This window comes from Hemibagrus wyckioides, linkage group LG04, assembly GCF_019097595.1.
Source record: "Hemibagrus wyckioides isolate EC202008001 linkage group LG04, SWU_Hwy_1.0, whole genome shotgun sequence".
Classification (NCBI taxonomy): domain Eukaryota; kingdom Metazoa; phylum Chordata; class Actinopteri; order Siluriformes; family Bagridae; genus Hemibagrus; species Hemibagrus wyckioides.
This window is the reverse complement of record NC_080713.1, coordinates 21,167,905-21,188,324: the sequence shown is the minus strand read 5'-3', so window position 1 is coordinate 21,188,324 and position 20,420 is coordinate 21,167,905. Positions and strand designations below refer to the sequence as shown.

The window sequence follows — 20,420 nt, the reverse complement described above, 5'->3', positions numbered from 1 at the left end:
TTGAAGAAAACACAGAACACGAATTGTGAACAATTTAATTTATTGTTTTAGCTCCTCCTTATACATCTGCTCAGACTTTGACGGTGGTCTAAGCCTACTGCTGTTCCTCAAACTCCTGAAACACAGACATGGGGCAAAAGAGCTTAATGTTTCCATCTGCAAATATTCACTTCCATTTTGTAAAATAGACTAGCAACTACAATCGACTTGAAAATGCAATCATTAAAATCATTTAAGTATACAGTTAGGTCCATATATATTTAGACACTGAGACAAGTTTTGTTATTTTAGCTGTTTTCCAAAACATATTCAAAATACAGTTATATAATTAATATGGGTTTAAAGTGCAGACACTCTGCTGTAATTTGAGGGTATTCACATTAAAATTGGAAGAAGTGTACTTTTTGAGAAAAAAGAAAAATATTGCATTGGTGAGCTCAGGAACTTTAAAAGGCCTGGATGTCCACGGAAGACAATAGTGGTGGATGATCATAGGATCCTTTCCATGGTGAAGAAACACCCCTTCACAACATCCACTGAAGTAAAGAACACTATGTGGGAAGTAGGTGTATCAGTATCTAAAGCCTAGTTCACACTACAGGATTTTAAGCCCGATTTGCAAATTAACGAGCTCGCCAACAGATCAGTCTGTGATCGTGGGAAAATCAGCGGGTGATCAGCGCTCGGCAATCTTTATGTGTGAACTACTCAACGACGCATCAAAGAGGCTCGCTGACGCGTTACAGACAAAATCCAGATATCTAGCATGTTAAATATCTGGGACGGTCGGCCGACTGGACATCATGTGGTGTCAATTGTAGCTACGACCTCCAGCCAATGAGAGAGCAAGTCAACAGAGTTGAGGTCACCGGAAGAAAAGCAGCAGCAGCAACATGGCTTCAAAAATAGTGTGGACACAACATTTATTTTAATAAATTAACATTTATCTCCTGCACAACGTCCATTTTCAAAACAAACCTCTACCCAAAGTCTCGCGTCATTTCCGGATCCACCTGTTGCGTGTGTTTTCGTGACAAAACGTGGTTTGGGGATGGCGTTGAGTGATAAGAGTTGTTGTCAGATCGTGTGGTGTGCGACCCCCTCTTGTGGATCATTTATGAAGTGTCGCGTAGTGTGAACACCACAAGGACAAAAAAAGACATACAGTGAAGTCATGTAGTCTGAACAGCAAAGCGATCTGCCGACGGTTAAAGTCTTGTAGTGTGACCAGGCCTTAAGTCTACCATAAAGAGAAGACTTCATTAGAGCAAATACAGGGTTCACCACAAGGTGCAAACCATTAATCAGCCTCAAAAATAGGAGGGCCAGACTAGACTTTGCCAAAAAACATCTAAAAGAAGCCGTCCCAGTACTGGAACAGCATTCTTTGGACAGATGAAACTAAGATCAACCTGTACCAGAATGATGGGAAAAAGAAAGTATGGAGAAGGCGTGGAACAGCTCATGATCCAAAGCACACCACATCCTCTGTAAAACATGGTGGAGGCAGTGTGATGGCATGGGCATACATTCTGCTCAGATTTAGCCAAATGCTGCAAAGGTGATTGGACGGCACTTCACAGTACAGATGGACAATGCCCCAAAACATACTGCAAAAGCAACCCAGGAGTTTTTAAGGCAAAGAAGTGGAACATTCTGCAATGGCCAAGTCAATCACCAGATCTGAACCCAATCGAGCAGGCATTTCACTTGCTTAAGACGAAACTTAAGGCAGAAAGACCCACAAACAATCAACAACTGAAGACAGCTGCTGTAAAGGCCTGGCAAAGCATCACAAAGGAGGAAACCCAGCGTTTGGTGATGTCTATGGGTTCAAGACTTCAGGCAGTTGTTGCCTCTGAAGGATTCCCAACAAAGTATTAAAAATGAGCATTTTATTTACAGTAATATTAATTTGTCCAATTACTTTTGAGCCCCTGAAATGAGGTAACACTGTATTAAAATGGTTGCAATGTTTCATTCTAATTAAACCTGAAAGTCTGCCCTTCAATTGCATCTCAGTTGTTTAATTTCAAATCCAATGTGGTGGCATGCATAGCCCAAATCATGAAGATTGTGTCACTGTCCAAATATTTCTAGGCCTAACTGTAAGTAAACTCAGTCTTGCAAGCCAAAGAAAACAAGAAGACTAAGGCAGGCAAGAAGACCGGATTTGGGGGGCTGTTCATTATTAAGAAGCAGCCGCAACAGTCTCTTTCTTTGCTGTTTGCTTACCGTTGCTTGGACTAAATCTGAAGAAAAATAATATAACGATAATTCTGCTGATTCACAATATCCATGTTTTGTGTTTGAAATGCCCAGAGGTAGTTTTTATTTGTTAGGCCCATAAGTGATACATTACCTAGCTGTTGTTACTAAGTGAGAAAAAAAATCTGATTACCTCTTCATACAGTTTTATGCTCTTCTTCATTTGGTCTGCTTACACTCTAACAGGAGGTCGGTGTGAGCAAGTTGCTGTCGCTCACACTCCTAAAACACAGCCATGAGGAAAAATCATGGGCAATGGTTCATGCAGCATGAACATTATTTTAACAGGGACTGTTTCATCAAAGCTTTTCTTGCTTACAATTTGTAGCTCATCACTCTGACGGTGAGAGTGACAGAGCTCTTCTCCCAGCTCCTGCACTGTGGAACGCAGTGTGTTCACCAGGTTTGTCAGCTCTGACTTCTCATCCTCCAGCTGACTGATGGACTCCAGAGCCTTCTGGTGCTTCAGCTCAGCATCAGCCAGAGATACCTGCAAGTACACGGCTTTAATTCATTCTATACCGTCACTCAAATTTAACTATACAAGATCACACACATACATACACACACACACAGAGCTAACAACAGCAGTCATGGTTTTACAAGAAGACAGATTTACCTTCAGCACTTCCTCTTTGTGTTTCAGCTCCTTCTTCATCTCTTCATTTTCCAGCAGCAGGGCACTGTGAGCCTCCTGCTTTTGCTCATATTCCTAAAATATTGCAAAAAAATGTGCATATAACTAACCTTGTGATGTAATTAAATGTGTATGAGACTTTTGTCTTTTTGTGTTTCTTTTAATGTTGCTTGCCTCACATCTAAAAATGCTTCTAATTTATTGACATACTATAGGTGTCAGAAATAAATCCTGCTTGTTCTTTATGTCTGATGGCGCCTCTGCTTCAGCTCTTTATCAGGATTTTGGTCAGGTTTGACAAAGTCAGTATGTTTATGCATCATCATTTTTAGCTGTATGACTGTAAAAAGCACTTGTTTGCAGCAACTAAAAATGTCACCAGAACTCTTATTGGGAATCATGTATTAATCCTAAAACAAAACTCATTAGAGCAAAGCTTTTCTTGCTTACGATCTGTAGCTCATCAAACTGAAGATGACAGTTACAGAGCTCTTCTCCCAGCTCCTGCACTACGAAACGCAGTTTTTTCACCAGGTTCGTCAGCTCTGACTTCTCTTCCTCCAGCTGACTGATGGACTCCAGAGCCTTCTGGTGCTTCAACTCGTCATCAGCCAAAGGCAACTACAAGTTCAACAAACACAGATTTAATTACTTCTATACCAACACTCAGACACTTTTAATGTTTTGGGGAACAGAAAACCTACATTTTCCCAAGATTTAACTATATATGAAGACACACAAAAAGAGCTTACCTTCAGCACTTCCTCTTTGTGCATCAACTCCTTCTTCATCTCTTCATATTCCAACAGCAGGGCACTGTGGGCCTCTTGCTTTTGCTCAAACTCCTAAAACATTTTTAAAAAATATGTGCATATAACTAACCTTGTTATGCAATTAAAACTGTATGAGAATTTTGTCTTACTGTTTTCCTTTTGTCTTAATGTTGTTTGTCTCAGATCTAAAAAAAAAAAAAACCCACTTCTCATTCATTGACATACTATAAGGATTTCAGAAATAAATCCTGCTTGTTCTTTATGTCTGATGGCGCCTCTGCATCAACTACTTATCATGATTTGGGTCAGGTTTGACAAAGTCAATATGTTTGAGCATCATTTACAGGATGCAGGAACTTCTTTCTTTACTTTTTGCTGAATGATTGTAAAAGCATTTGTTTGTAGCAACCAACAGAAAAATGTCACCAGAACTCTTATTGAGAATCAGTAGTTTGGGTTGTGCTGCAAGCCATTAATATAAATCCTAATAAAACTTGATAGCAAGAAGTTTTTCCTGCTTACGATTTGTAGCTCATCACTCTGAAGGTGAGAGTGACAGAGCTCTTCTCCCAGCTCCTGCACTGTGGACCGCAGTGTGTTCACCCGTTTTGTCAGCTCTGACTTCTCTTCCTCCAGCTGACGGATGGACTCCAGAGCCTTCTGGTGCTTCAACTCGGCATCAGCCAGAGACACCTACAAGTTCAACAAACACAGGTTTAATTAGTACAATACTGACACTCAAATTTAACTAAACAAACAAACACACACTTCACATCAGCAGTCATGGTTTTGCAAGACAGGTTTACCTTCAGCACTTCGTGTATCAAATTTTTCTTCATCAATTCATTTTCCAACATCTGGGCACTGTGAGCCTCCTGCTTTTGCTCATACTCCTAAAATATAAAAATGTCCATATAACTAACCTTGTGATGTAATTAAACTTGTATGAGAATTTTGTCTGACTGTTTTTCCTTTAAATGTTGCTTGCCTCACATCTAAAAATAAATACTTCTTATTTATTGACATACTATAGAGATTTCAGAAATAAATCCTGCTTTTTCTTCATGTTCGATGGTGCCTCTGCATCAGCTACTTATGATTTGGATCAGGTTTGACAAAGTCAGTATGTTTGAGCAGGAGGCAGGGATTTTTTTCTTTACTTTTTGCTGAATGATTGTAAAAAGCACTTGTTTGCAGCAACTAAGACAAAAATGTCACCATGATTCTTACTGAGAATCAGTAGTTTGGGTTGTGCTGCAAGCTATCATATGTTAATCCTAAAAAAAGAATCCTCAGCAAAGTTTTTCTTGCTTACGATCTGTAGCTCATCAATCTCAAGGTGAGACAGATGACAGAGCTCTTCTCCCAGCTCCTGCCCTCTGGAAAACAGTGTGTTCACCAGTTTTGTCAGCTCTGACTTCTCTTCCTCCAGCTGACTGATGGACTCCAGAGCCTTCTGGTGTTTTAGCTGGGCATCAGAAAGAGACTCCTACAAGTTCAACAAACACGGCTGGTGAGCTTTATTTTCATACACACAAAACTTATTCATCAGTAGTGAGACGAACCTAAAAAGTGGGTTCACATAAAAGGGACCACAAGACAAAGATAAGAATCAACACAAAGACAAATTCATGACCTTATTAGTTACCTTCCTTTATAAGGAGTTTTAGTATCAAAAGGCAAATCCTATCCAGGGTGCCTTCCCATTCAGGGTGTATTTACAATTCAAGCCCAATATTCCTGGGATAAGCTTTAGTACTGAGTGTTTGTGACTTGTCTATGAATACCAAATTTACACCCCTGTATCACAATACAAAGTTTTTTCCAAACAAAGTCCACAAAAGCAGCCATGGTTTAAGGTAAGAGGTAATAGTAATTCAGTGGGTGACGTGTTGGATTATCACAAAGTCTTGAGTTCAATTCCCAGCACTTCCAAGCTGCCACTATTGAGCCCTTGAGCAAGGTCCCTAACCCTCAACTGCTCAATTGTATAACATGGGATAAATGTAAGTTGCTCTGGATAAGCAATGCAAATCCAAATGCCATAAATGTAAGAGATCTGACCTTCAGAAACATCTCCTTCTGTTGGAAAATCTTCTTCATCTGGTTGTTCTCTGCTTGCAGGATGTTGTTAAACTGCCTCCGTTGCTTACATTCTCTGTTAGCCTTACAGAGCAGTCTCTCCAGCTCTCTCACTCTGTCTTCCAGCTAAAGGGATATGTACAACCATCATAGCAGAATACACAAGAACAAACACACATGTACACATATACTGTGGGCAAATTAAGCTTATACACAAAACCTTTTATTATCATTAAAAACAAGTTAATGTACTCGCAGGTCAGCTACTTTTAGGGTCACAGTACATCATTTAACAATGTCAGTCAATTTCACCTAACTAAAACTCAGCTAACAGTGAGAATTAAATATGTAATTTAGAGTTATAGTTAAAAGCATAAGAAATGTGTTTAGATTTACCTCAGGAGCTCCGCAGCATTGAACAGGAGTTTGGTCAAGAACACGTCCCATGTCTGGTCCTGCACTGAATCTAAATATCAAAAACCATTAATATCATCACATCATCACCAGAGCTGCATTTTCCAGTTCAATTTCCACCTCTATACACCAGACGTTTTCCTCAACAGGATTTTTTTTAAAAACTTACTAACTCTTTACATGTCTAATATTAGCCAAGACAAGAACACTGACAGATTTTTCCACATTAATGAACTCAAAACATTATTTAACCTGACAGGAAGCAGAGAAGATGCTGCTTGAGCACATGTTTAAAAGACTAAACATTTCTAACACGAGGGGCGGGACTTCCAGAGAGAGTCCGTTCATTTAAAAGGAGCTGATCGCCTGTCAATCATCCCGGCTTCATGGCTTCATGTGCAATGAAGACAAACTTTTTTTGAGCACTAATTCGTGTCAGTGTAGTTCGATGTTAAAATGCTTCAGTGTTATCAGCTCTGATCCAAACTTATATTCATTTTGGAGTATTTTCCACCTCATTTGTAATCCCTTGGTGGAGTTTAATACCACTGCTCTACAGAATATTTAAATACAGTGCATTTGGAAGGGCTGAAAAGTCTACTTAATTTAAGAGAGATATTAGTGAATTGTAGGTATTATACTCTGTATAAAAAATAACAGGATGGTTGGTCATTTTAATACCACTCCCCTTTATTTATCTATTTAAATGATCATGCACTTTACTTTTTTATGCAATAGATTTAATTTTGTTTAATGTTTTTACTAAAACTGGCAAAAGTTTAGCTGATATATAAAAGTATACTAAAGTGTATAGTGTATATATATATATATATATATATATATATATATATATATATATATATATATATATATATATATAACACACCACTTTACTCGTTGATCTGAACACCTCTTAAAGCCAAACACTGATGTGATTAGGTTAACTCACTATCAGTAGCAATATTTTCTTTCAAAGCTGATATTTGTACTGAAACCTTATGAAACTAAAAACAATCTTTGGATGATATTAAAATTAATCCCCACAAAGTAATCTCAACTGTTTTGTTTGTATTTTTTTTTTTGTGGTCCCAATGGCAATTTTCAGGTCACCTCACAAATAAAAAATAAATAAAAAGTACTGAAAGAGAAATGTCTGCCAGTTGGTTCATGTGGTCCAACAACAAAGTAAGGAGCACCAGGACATAGCAATTATACTAATGAGGTAAAAGATTAAAGCATCAGTAGTAGTAGTAGTAGAAATAGTAGCAGTAATGTTGATTTTTTTAATTACTACTACTGCTATTGCTATTACTACATGCTACACCATGTTCACATCTCATCCAGGCCTAATATATTCATGCTCATGTGGGCTAGTCATGAAGTTCAGGTGGCCAATGTGTAGGGCCAGTTTAGGAAAGCAGGGTCCATCTGAGTGTTTGTCAACGATTTTACAGTAAATAAAAAACAAGCAAACAAAAAAATACATTACACATAACAAATGACCCATAATATGCTAGGCTAAAAACAAACCCTAGCCTAGCTCTCTCGTCCATTATTCTGTCTAACGTTTGCTCACTGGACAATAAACTGGACTACATCCGACTCCAGTGAACCACACGGCGATGATGCAGATGCAGGCCATTTTATTTACCAGATGAATTCACCACTGCTTGTATTTTCTGGAGTGTACTTTCTCGCTAGCGCTAATGCTAATGCTAAGGAGGCACTATATGAACTCTATGGGGCTATTAGCGATCTGCAGAATGCTCACCCGACGGTCTGTTTATTATCGCCGGAGATTTCAACCATGCGCATCTCAAAACAGTGGTCCCAAAATTCCGTCAGCATGTGGACTTTACGATGAGAAGGACGAACACGCTGGACCTTGTTTACACAAACACTGCCGGTTGATACTAGTACCGTGCGGAGCCCCGCCCCCACCTCGGCTACTCAGACCACATCTTCGGTTGCCAAGTCCGCGTTTAATACGCGTCTATGGACTTCTTCTTTTTTTAAGTTGCGTGAAAAAATCCTAGGTCGTAGGTTGCTGTTTTTTGGGATTGTTTTTTTAAAATAATATGGTTGGTAGGAAAATGTGGCGAGCAACTTCGTTTCTTTACATTTAGGGTCACTTCCTACAACACTGGTAATAGTACTGTGCGGAGCCCCGCCCCCACCTCGGCTACTCAGACCACATCTTCGGTTGCCAAGTCCGCGTTTAATACGCGCCTTTGGGCTTCTTTTTTCTTAAGTTGCGTGAAAAAAATCCTGGGTTGCGGGTTGCTGTTTTTTGGGCTTATTTATTTATTTAATAAATAAATAAATAAATAAATAAGGTTGTTAGGAAAATCTGGCGAGCAACTTCGTTTCTTTACATTTATGGTCGCCTCCTACAACATGCAAGGACAGACAAACACAAGAGAAATTCCAAGCCGTTTTATTGCTGAAGAAGTTAATGCTGGTTCTGATAGAAAGGTGACAGAATATACAGTGCATCACAGTTTGTTGTGTACGGGCCTTCAGAGCTGCAGACCAGTCAGGGTGACTGTGCACTGCTGACAGCAGCAACAATGGGCACATGAGCATCAGAACTGGACCACGGAGCAACGGAAGAAAGTGGCCATGTCTGATAAATCAAATTCTTTTACATCACGTGGATGACCGGGTGAGTGTGCGTTGCTTACCAGGGGAACACATGGCACTAGGGTGCACTATGGGAAAAAGGCAGGGTGGCGGAGACACTGTCATGCTTTAGGCAATGTTCTGCTGGGAAACCTTGGGTCCTGCCATCCAAGGTGATGTTACTTTCACACGTACCACCTACCTAAGCATTGTTGCAGACCGTGATCCATGGAGGCCCCACCTCACAGTTTACAGGACTTAAAGGATCTGATGCTAACATCTTGGTGCCAGATACCACAGCACTCCTTCAGGGATCTAGTGGAGTCCATGCCTCGACGGGTCAGGGCTGTTTTGGCAGCAAAAGTGGACCAACACAATATTAGGCAGGTGGTCATAAAGTTATGGCTAATCAGTGTGTATATTATTATTATTCTTCTCACATTACCACATGAATGAACATCATTGTAGCTATTTAGTTCACAATAATAATTACCTACTTTGTTACAGTGATGATTTATCATAGTGAAATTTCACACAAGCTAGATATGGTTTCTGAAGTTGTGCATGAATTGCATAAGTGCAAGATACACATGCCACAATACACTATATGAGAATGGAGCAGGTTCAGTGGATTAAAATGTCCTTTTTGAATGTTCTGGGAGAGCACGATATAGAATCATTTCCTTTACTTTCTGACTTTTCTTTTCCCAGTGATAATCCAAACAGAAGGGGGAAAAGAGGTTGTAACCTGCTCACCTGCTCAGTGATCTGGCCTACCGCATCAGCCAGCTCAGTAATTCAATTCAATTCAATTCAATTCAATCCAATTTTATTTGTATAGCGCTTTTAACAAAGAGCATTGTCTCAAAGCAGCTTTACATGAGAAACAACATAAGAAAACAACAAACATAAAAACAGACAAACAGTCCTAGAATAACAGTCCTAGTAATAGGATGAATAACGCTCCACTACACAAGATCAGTCCCTGTGGCTACGGCCGGAGACGGAGACATTCCCTCCCTCAGCACTCGGCTGTTCAAACCCATGTGGAGTGCCATCTGAGACATGACTCTAGTCAAAAACAGACTTAGCCATAAGCCCTTTTCTTAAGTTGGCTCAGTTTGCTGAAAAAATACTACATTTTATGGGGTTTTCTGCAAGCATTGAAAATGGAAAATAATAAGGTGAAAGTAACCAGGTAATTTCTTGTCCATACTTTATCAGAGAGACAGGACTTAAGATAAGAACTCAACACAAAGTGGCACATAATTATGAAGTGGAAGGAAAATGATGAATGGTTTTCAAAATGTTTTACACAGAAATATCTGAAAGACAACATAGTAAACAACACCGTGTTTACTATGGGTTTATGGTATAATAGCATTTATAATTTTAGTGATAGTTCAGTATGAACAATATGAGTAATTATTGGTTGCTTCAATAAAGTACATCATGTTTTATACAGTATGTTTAGTAAAATTGTGTTGAAAATATGCTTATCAAATGTGATACAGCACATATATATACCTCAGTCATCACTGTATTGAATTTCATGATGTAATCTGCATTATGCCTGCCACAATGCCCAATACAAAGTTTTTTATTATTTAATTCAACTAATTCAAAAATGAAAATGTCCCTAGAAAGAGCATTTTATTTGATTCCATATTAGAGGAGATATTTTACATCTGTTCACATTTGGAAGAATGTTAAGATTGCTGCATTACTGCACCAAGTGGACCCTTTGTGTTCAAACAGCCTGGCATGTGGCAGTGTTGTAGAAAAAGAAGAAACTGAGGGCTAGGTAGAGCTGCCTCAACTGCCTCTACCCTTGTGTCATGTCCCCTTGCGCCTCTGAAATCCATGTCCATGGAGGCTAAATTCCTCTACTGTAGCAGTTAGGCAAAATGGTTTTAGAAGAAAATACAGGACACACATGACAATAAAAAAAAATTGAACAATTTCATTTATTGTTTTCATTTTCAATTTCATTCTGTACATTTGCTCAAACTTTGATGGCGGTATGAGCCTACTGCTGTTCCTCAAACTCATCACTCTGAAGGTGAGAGTAATACAGCTCTTCTCCCAGCTCCTGCACTGTGGACCGCAGTTTTTTCACCAGGTTCTTCAGCTCTGACTTCTCATCCTCCAGCTGACTGATGGACTCCAGAGCCTTCTGGTGCTTCAGCTCGGCATCAGCCAGAGACACCTACAAGTTCAACAAATATGGCTTTATTTAATTCTATACTGACACCTAAATGTAACTATACAAGATCACACACACATACAAAGAGTTCACAACAGCAGTCATGGTTTTGCAAGAAGACAGATTTACCTTCAGCTCCTTCTTCATGTCTTCATATTCCAACAACAAGGCACTGTGAGCCTCCTGATTTTGCTCATACTCCTAAAATATTTAAAAAAAAATGTGCATATAAGTAACCTTGAGATGTAATTAGACCTCTATCAGACTTACTGTTTTATTTTTAATGCTGTTTGCCTCACATCCAAAAGAAAAAGTTAAAGAAAGAAAAATTCTGAAATAAATGCTGCTTGTTCTTTATGTCTGATGGCGCCTCTGCATCAGCTACTTATCATGATTTGGATCAGGTCTGACAAAGTCAATATTTTTTGAGCATCATCATTTACAGGATGCAGGAATTTCATTCTTTACTTTTTGCTGAATGATTGCGAAAAGCACTTGTTTGCAGCAACTAACACAAAAATGTCACCAAAACACTTATTGAAAATCATTAGTTTGGGTTGTGCTGCAAGCTATTGTGTATTAATCCTAATAAAACTCGAGAGAGCAAAGCTTTTCTTGCTTACAATTTGTAGCTCATCACTCTGAAGGTGAGAGTGACAGAGCTCTTCTCCCAGCTCCTGCACTGTGGACCGCAGTTTTTTCACCAGGTTCTTCAGCTCTGACTTCTCATCCTCCAGCTGACTGATGGACTCCAGAGCCTTCTGGTGCTTCAGCTCAGCATCAGCCAGAGACACCTACAAGTTCAACAAAAACAGCTTTATTTAATTCTATACTGACACTGAAATGTAACTATACAAGATCACACACACATACAAAGAGTTCCCAACAGCAGTCATGGTTTTGCAAGAAGACAGATTTACCTTCAGTTCCTTCTTCATATCTTCAAATTCCAACAGCAGGGCACTGTGAGCCTCCTGCATTTGCTCAAACTCCTAAAATATTTTAAAAAATGTGCATATAAGTAACCTTGTGATATAATTAAACCTGTATCAGCCTATTGCCTTACTGTTTTATTTTTAATGCTGTTTGCCTCACATCCAAAAGAAAATAAAGTTAAAGAAAGAAAAATTAGAAATAAATGCTGCTTGTTCTTTATGTCTGATGGCGCCTCTGCATCAGCTACTTATCATGATTTATATCAGGTTTGACAAAGTCAATATGTTTGAGCATCATCATTTACAGGATGCAGGAATTTCTCTCTTTACGTTTTCCTGAATGATTGCAAAAAGCACTTGTTTGCAGCAACTAACACAAAAATGTCACCAGGACTCTTATTGAGAATCAGTAGTTTGGGTTGTGCTGCAAGCTATCATATGTTAATCCTAATAAAACTTGATAGAGCAAAGCTTTTCTTGCTTACAATTTGTAGCTCATCACTCTCAAGGTGAGAGTGACAGAGCTCTTCTCCCAGCTCCTGCACTGTGGACCGCAGTGTGTTCACCCGTTTCGTCAGCTCTGACTTCTCTTCCTCCAGCTGACGGATGGACTCCAGAGCCTTCTGGTGCTTCAACTCGGCATCAGCCAGAGATACCTGCAAGTACACGGCTTTAATTCATTCTATACCGTCACTCAAATTTAACTATACAAAACACACACACATGAACACAGAGTTCACAACAGCAGTCATGGTTTTGCAAGAAGACAGATTTACCTTCAGCACTTCCTCTTTGTGTTTCAGCTCCTTCTTCATCTCTTCATTTTCCAGCAGCAGGGCACTGTGAGCCTCCTGCTGTTGCTCATATTCCTAAAATATTTTTAAAATATTTGTCATTGTGTTTGAGCATCATCATTTACGGGCTTCAAGGATGTCTCCCTTTACTTTTTTTTGCTCTACGATTGTAAAAAGCTCTTGTTTGCAGCAACTAACACAAAAATGTTACCAGAACACTTATTGAGAATCAGTGCTGCAAGCCATCATGTATTAATCCTAAAACAAAACTTAGAGTAAAGCTTTTCTTGCTTACAATCTGTAGCTCATCACTCTGAAGGTGAGAGTGACAGAGCTCTTCTCCCAGCTCCTGCACTGTGGAACGGAGTTTTTTCACCGATTTTGTCAGCTCTGACTTCTCTTCCTCCAGCTGACTGATGGACTCCAGAGCCTTCTGGTGTTTTAGCTGGGCATCAGAAAGAGACTCCTACAAGTTCAACAAACACGGCTGGTGAGCTTTATTTTCATACACACAAAACTTATTCATCAGTAGTGAGACGAACCTAAAAAGTGGGTTCACATAAAAGGGACCACAAGACAAAGATAAGAATCAACACAAAGACAAATTCATGACCTTATTAGTTACCTTCCTTTATAAGAGTTTCAGTATCAAAAGGCAAATCCTATTCAGGGTGCCTTCCCATTCAGGGTGTATTTACAATTCAAGCCCAATATTCCTGGGATAAGCTTAAGATATATATATATACACTGAACAAAATTATAAACGCAACACTTTTGTTTTTGCCCCCTATTTTTCATGAGCTGAACTCAAAGATGTAAGCTTTTTCTATGTACACAAAAGGCCTATTTCTCTCAAATATTGTTCACAAATCTGTCTAAATCTGTGTTAGTGAGCACTTTCCTTTGCCGAGGTAATCCATCCACCTCACAGGTATGGCATATCAAGATGGTGATTAGACAGCATGATTATTGCACAGGTGTGCCTTAGGCTGGCCACAATAAAAGGCCACTCTAAAATGTGCAGTTTTACACAGCACAATGCCACAGATGTCACAAGTTTTGGCAGACAGCGTGTATGGCGTCGTGTGGGTGAGCGGTTTGCTGATGTCAACGTTGTGGATCGAGTGGCCCATGGTGGCGGCGGGGTTATGGTATGGGCAGGCGTATGTTATGGACAACGAACACAGGTGCATTTTATCGATGGCATTTTAATGCACAGAGATACCGTGACGAGATCCTGAGGCCCATTGTTGTGCCATTCATCCACGACCATCACCTCATGTTGCAGCATGATAATGCACGGCCCCATGTTGCAAGGATCTGTACACAATTCCTGGAAGCTGAAAACATCCCAGTTCTTGCATGGCCAGCATACTCACCGGACACGTCACCCATTAAGCATGTTTGGGATGCTCTGGATCGGCGTATATGACAGCGTGTTCCAGTTCCTGCCAATATCCAGCAACTTTGCACAGCCATTGAAGAGGAGTGGACCAACATTCCACAGGCCACAATCAACAACCTGATCAACTCCATGCGAAAGAGATGTGTTGCACTGTGTGAGGCAAATGGTGGTCACACCAGATATTGACTAGTTTTCGGACCCTCGTCGGACCCCCCCAATACAGTAAAACTGCACATTTTAGGGTGGCCTTTTATTGTGTTATCTCAGCAAAGGAGAAGTGCTCACTAACACAGATTTAGACAGATTTGTGAACAATACTTGACAGAAATAGGCCTTTTGTGTACATAGAAAAAGTCTTAGATCTTTGAGTTCAGCTCATGAAAAATGGGGGCAAAAACAATGTCTATAATGTCTATAAATACTAAGTTTACACCTCTGTGTCACAATACAAAGTTTTTTCCAAACAAAGTCCACAAAAGCAGCCATGGCTTAAGGTAAGAGGTAATAGTAATTCAGTGGGTGACGTGTTGGATTATCACAAAGTCTTGAGTTCAATTCCCAGCACTTCCAAGCTGCCACTATTGAGCCCTTGAGCAAGGTCCCTAACCCTCAACTGCTCAATTGTATAACATGGGATAAATGTAAGTTGCTCTGGATAAGCAATGCAAATCCAAATGCCATAAATGTAAGAGATCTGACCTTCAGAAACATCTCCTTTTGTTGGAAAATCTTCTTCATCTGGTTGTTCTCTGCTTGCAGGATGTTGTTAGACTGCCTCCGTTGCTTACATTCTCTGTTAGCCTTACAGAGCAGTCTCTCCAGCTCTCTCACTCTGTCTTCCAGCTAAAGGGATATGTACAACCATCATAGCAGAATACACAAGAACAAACACACATGTACACATATACTGTGGGCAAATTAAGCTTATACACAAAACCTTTTATTATCATTAAAAAAAAAAGTTAATGTACTTGCAGGTCAGCTACTTTTAGGGTCACAGTACATCATTTAACAATGTCAATCAATTTCACCTAACTAAAACTCTGCTAACAGTGAGAATTAAATATGTAATTTAAGGTTATAGTTAAAATCTTAAGAAATGTGTTTAGATTTACCTCAGGAGCTGTGAAGCATTGAACAGGAGTTTGGTCCAGAACGGGTCTCATTGTCTGGTCCTGCACTGAATCTAAATATCAAAAACCATTAATATCATCACATCATCACCAGAGCTGCATTTTCCAGTTCAGTTTCCACCTCTATACACCAGACCTCTTTAAACGTTTTACTCAACAGGACTTTTTAAAAACTTACTAACTCTTTATATGTCTAATATTAGCCAAGACAAGAACACTGACAGATTTTTCCACGTTAATGAACTCAAAACATTATTTAACCTGACAGGAAGCAGAGAAGATGCTGCTTGAGCGCATGTTTAAAAGACTAAACATTTCTAACACGAGGGGCGGGACTTCCAGAGAGAGTCCGTTCATTTAAAAGGAGCTGATCGCCTGTCAATCATCCCGGCTTCAAACGACGATTGGCTTCATGTGCAATGACGACAAACTATTTTTGAGCACTAATTCGTGTCAGTGTAGTTCGATGTTAAAATGCTTCAGTGTTATCAGCTCTGATCCGAACTTATATTCATTTTGGAGTATTTTCCACCTCATTTGTAATCCCTTGGTGGAGTTTAATACCACTGCTCTACAGAATATTTAAATACAGTGCATTCGGAAGGGCTGAAAAGTCTACTTAATTGAAATATGTCTGTTTTCTCCCTATAAAGAGAGAGAAATAAAACCCAGCAAGTTTAACTACCACTGTGAAACAAGAAACTGAAAATATCTTACCTCGGGTCTCAGTTACCTTCTTCCCAACCTTACGTTTGTTTTTAATGTAACGATGAGGGCCAGTGGCCGTGGCTGCAACACCAACCGCACACTGCAGGGGGCGCCGCGGATGTTTCTCTCCTTGCGTGCGAAATGAACCAAACATTTTTTCAGTTTTTTGACTATTTCTCAAAGAAACAGAATAACCGCTAAAAAAACACTGGTATCCGCACAAAGGTCCGAGGCGATATGAAAGCTTGGTGTAGTAGCTAGCGTTACTAGGCAACAGTTATGAGCTAACAGAATTGGAATCAGAACGGCCGTGTGTACATCATTTAAAAAAAAAAAAAAAAAAAAGTGACGTATGGTCACGTGATCATTCTGCTAGGCTTTGGGCATAACTAATTCTTTTTACCTGAATGGGTATACATTTTAATCTATAGACATGATTAATATAATATGTGCACAATAATTTTTCTACCATTGAGGTGCATGAAATCAGGGTCACAATACATTCACACAAAAGTTAGAAGTTCAAGCTGCATGAAGCCAATATGAAATGATTCATAAATTATATCATAGGTACATTATGTACATTATTCATATGTACACTATACTGTAGGTTATTTAAAAATATTAGTGAAGTGTTGGTATCATACTCTGTATCGTAATAACAGGACGGCTGGTCAATTTAATATATAATAATATACTTTAACACTCTTGCTCATTAAGATAGAATGAAATGTGTTCAAATATGAAATAAATGTATACTATAGTGCACTAGCACTTTTTAAGTAAATATTTCTGCTGGAATAACCAGAACAACTCACTTAGGAGTATCAAGTAAAATGTACTTACCACTAAACATAACCTTCATGAAGATATCAAGTATTGTAGATATGTAGATATCTCTATAAATGGTGAAAAGATAGAAATTGTCACAGAGTTTAATTATCTTGGTTTAACGTTGGATTCAAAGCTTAGTTTCAAAAAGCATGTAAAGAAAATGGTGAGGACTATAAAATATAACTTGAAAAATTCCAGACAAATTAGACAATGTCTTCCCACTGACGTAGCTACAACTCTCATGCATGCTACAATTTTTTCTCATTTGTCATATTGTGTGACATGTTGGGGTCAAGCAGGAGAAACAGTTATTAAACCTTTAAGATCTCTTTATAAACAGACTTTAAACCAGTACCACCACTGTAGGGTTTTGGAGAAATATAATTTTTTGAGTTTCGATAATTTTAGACATTTTAACAAATTTGTGTATGGCATATAAAATTCTAAATGGTTTGGCCCCTCCCATACTTCATGTTTTTGGGCACCTCCGCTCTGCAGATTTTTTAAGATCTACTAGATCTTCAACTAGTAGTGATTGTGTTATTCCTTTTCGTCACTCTGCTTTTGGAGTATCATCTTTCTCAGTGAAGGCTATTACTCGGTGGAACATGTTACCCGAAGACATAAGGATGTGCACATCTATTGACCTTTTCAAACTAAAACCAGAGGTGGACAGTAAAGAAGTACATTTACTTGAGTACTGTACTTAAGTACACTTTTTGAGTATCTGTACTTTACTTGAGTATTATTTTTTCTGAATACTTTTTACTTTAACTTCACTACATTTGAAAGACAAATACTCTACTTTTACTCCACTACATTTCTGTCAAGGTCATTGAGTAGAAAGTAATTACATTAATCATAGGATGATTTTTTTTCACTCTTGTAGCGTCACGTGTTGTAAATTTCAGTGGTTTTCCATAAATTTTTAACTCAGTTGCTCAACTGATCAATTGCTGACAAAATGGACGAATAAATGCTTTGTATATTATACACCACCAACGCATTGGTAATGGTGTTAGTTAACACACAAAAACATATGCTGTGTCCAAATTCTCATACTATGTGTCCTAAATAGTATTCAAAAATAGAATTAGTATGCCCCAAATCGTAGTATACTGAAAGAGTATTCCAAACATTCCTGGATGGTCTACTGCTTCCGGTAGAAATTCAAAGTGCAGAACAATGCACACTCTAACGGGTATTATTGCCCACAACGCATTGTACACAGGAGGGAGGAGTCTGGACAATGGTGTAAATGCATATTAAAATGGTGTAAATGAATTGTGGAAATATAATTATTACAAATAACTCTTTGTTAAAGCAGTGTTGCTGTTGGGTGGTTGTACAGCTACAGTTGTGTAGCTGGGTTTTAAAGCAGGTTAGATTTTTTTTTTCTGACCAGTCTTCATTTACAGACCATTTGATTGAAATGTGCATGAGTGGATACACATAGATGTGTACAGGTAGATCTCAAAATTTAGAATATAATGAAAAAGGTCAATATTTTTTGTCGCTCAGTTCAGAAAGTGAAACCCATAGATTCATTACACATAGAGTGAAATATTTCAAGCCTTTATTTCTTGAAATTGTGATGATTATGGCTTACAGATAAGGAAAACCCAAAATTCTGTGTCTCAGAGAATTAGAATATTGTGAAAGAGTTCAATACTGGAAAGTCATGGTGTCACACCCATTCATTCATTCATTCATTCATTGTCTATACCCACTTATTCCTAGGACTCCTAGGGTCACGGGGGTCTGCTGGAGCCTATCCCAGCGCACATAGGGCGAAAGGCAGGGGTACACCCTGGACAGGTGGTGTCACACCCTAATCAGCTAATTACCTCAAAACACCTGCAAAGGTTTCTTGAGCTTTTAAATGGTCTCTCAGTCGGGGTCAGTAGGCTACACAATCATGGGGAAGACTGCTGACTTGACAGTTGTCCAGAAGACAGTCAATGACACCCTCCACAAGGAGGGTAAGCCACAAAAGGTAATTGCTAAAGAAGCTGGTTGTTCACAGAGTGCTGTATCCAAGCATATTCATAGAAAGTTGAGTGGAAGGAAAAAGTGTGGTAGGAGAAGGTGCACCAGCAAAAGGGATAACCGCAGCCTTGAGAGGATTGTCAGGCAAAATCCATTCAAGAATTTGGGGGAGCTTCAGACGAATCCTGGACATGGCCTACAAATGTCGCATTCCTCGTGTCAAGCCACTCCTGAACCAGAGACAACGTCAGAAGCATCTTACCTGGGCTGTGGAGAAAAAGAACTGGACTGTTGCTCAGTGGTCCAAAGTCCTCTTTTCAGATGAAAGTAAGTTTTGCATTTCATTTGGAAATCAAGGTCCCAGAGTCTGGAGGAAGAGTGGAGAGGCACAGAATCCATGTTGCTTGAAGTCCAGTGTGAAGTGTCCACAGTCAGTGATTTGGGCTGCCATGTCATCTGCTGGTGTTGGTCCACTGTGTTTTCTGAAGTCCACAGTCAACGCAGCCATCTACCAGGAAATCTTAGAGCACTTCATGCTTCCTTCTGCTGACAAGCTTTATGGAGATGCTGAGTTCATTTTCCAGCAGGACTTGGCACCTGCCCACACTGCTAAAGGTACCATAAGCTGGTTCAATGACCATGGTGTTACTGTGCTTGATTGGCCAGCAAACTCGCCTGACCTGAACCCCATAGAGAATCTATGGGTTATTGTCAAGAGGAAGATGAGAGACACCAGACCCAACAATGCAGATGACCTGAAGTCTGCTATCAAAGTAACCTGGGCTTCCATTACACCTGAGCAGTGCCACAGGCTGATTGCCTCCATGCCACGCCGCATTGATGCAAAAGGAGGCCCAACCAAGTATTGAGCGCATAGAAACGAACATACTTTTCAGAAGTCTGACATTTCTCTTTGAAATATCCTTTTTTATTGATCTTATGTAATATTCTAATTTTCTGAGACACAGAATTTTGGGTTTTCCTTATCTGTAAGCCATAATCATCACAATTTCAAGAAATAAAGGCTTGAAATATTTCACTCTATGTGTGATGAATCTATATAATATACGGGTTTCACTTTCTGAACTGAGTGATAAAAAATATTGACCTTTTTCATGATATTCTAATTTTTTGAGATGTACCTGTACTTTTTTGTTGGGGGTGGTAGGAGTGTTACATTAAAAATGAAAATGATTATACCTGTCTTTTTTGTCAATTCAGTTGTTTAATTTCTATAGGTTTTGTAACATTCTAAAAGCTCTTAATTCCATAGATACTACAAACTGGTCAGTATATTCACTAGGTTGCTACAAAAGGTACTGTAAGTATTGCATACAACAATGCAACAATAATAAAACAATGCGTTGACATTTACTTTTGATACTTAAGTACTTTTAAAAACAAGTACTTCTGTACTTTTACTTAAGTAAAAATCTGTCTTTACAACTTTTACTTGTAATGGAGTAATGTTTGACCAGTAGTATTTGTACTTTCACTCAAGTAAGGAAGTTGTGTACTTCGTCCACCTCTGACTAAAACTAAAATTTTATATAAAATCAACTCAAGTCTGTAAACACTGATATGGTTGTGGTTTTACTGGACCTTATTTTTATCTTTTTA

At 38.9% G+C, this 20,420-nt stretch overlaps 1 protein-coding gene across 1 annotated transcript; it reads right to left on the bottom strand.

The window, feature by feature from the left end:
• On the bottom strand, positions 1-16,146 carry LOC131351517 (restin homolog). Its single transcript, XM_058386932.1, has 22 exons — positions 15,987-16,146; positions 15,252-15,322; positions 14,836-14,979; positions 13,027-13,197; positions 12,714-12,806; positions 12,423-12,593; positions 11,923-11,994; positions 11,626-11,796; positions 11,132-11,203; positions 10,828-11,005; positions 7,946-8,120; positions 6,157-6,226; positions 5,743-5,886; positions 4,994-5,167; positions 4,485-4,571; positions 4,201-4,371; positions 3,658-3,750; positions 3,356-3,526; positions 2,888-2,980; positions 2,588-2,758; positions 2,402-2,490; positions 1-115 (listed from the first exon to the last, which is right to left on the bottom strand). Exons 1-21 carry the CDS (start codon positions 16,129-16,131, stop codon positions 2,428-2,430), a joined length of 2,700 nt encoding a protein of 899 aa, XP_058242915.1. The 5' UTR covers positions 16,132-16,146; the 3' UTR covers positions 1-115; positions 2,402-2,427.
• Between the last annotated feature and the right edge of the window lie 4,274 nt (positions 16,147-20,420).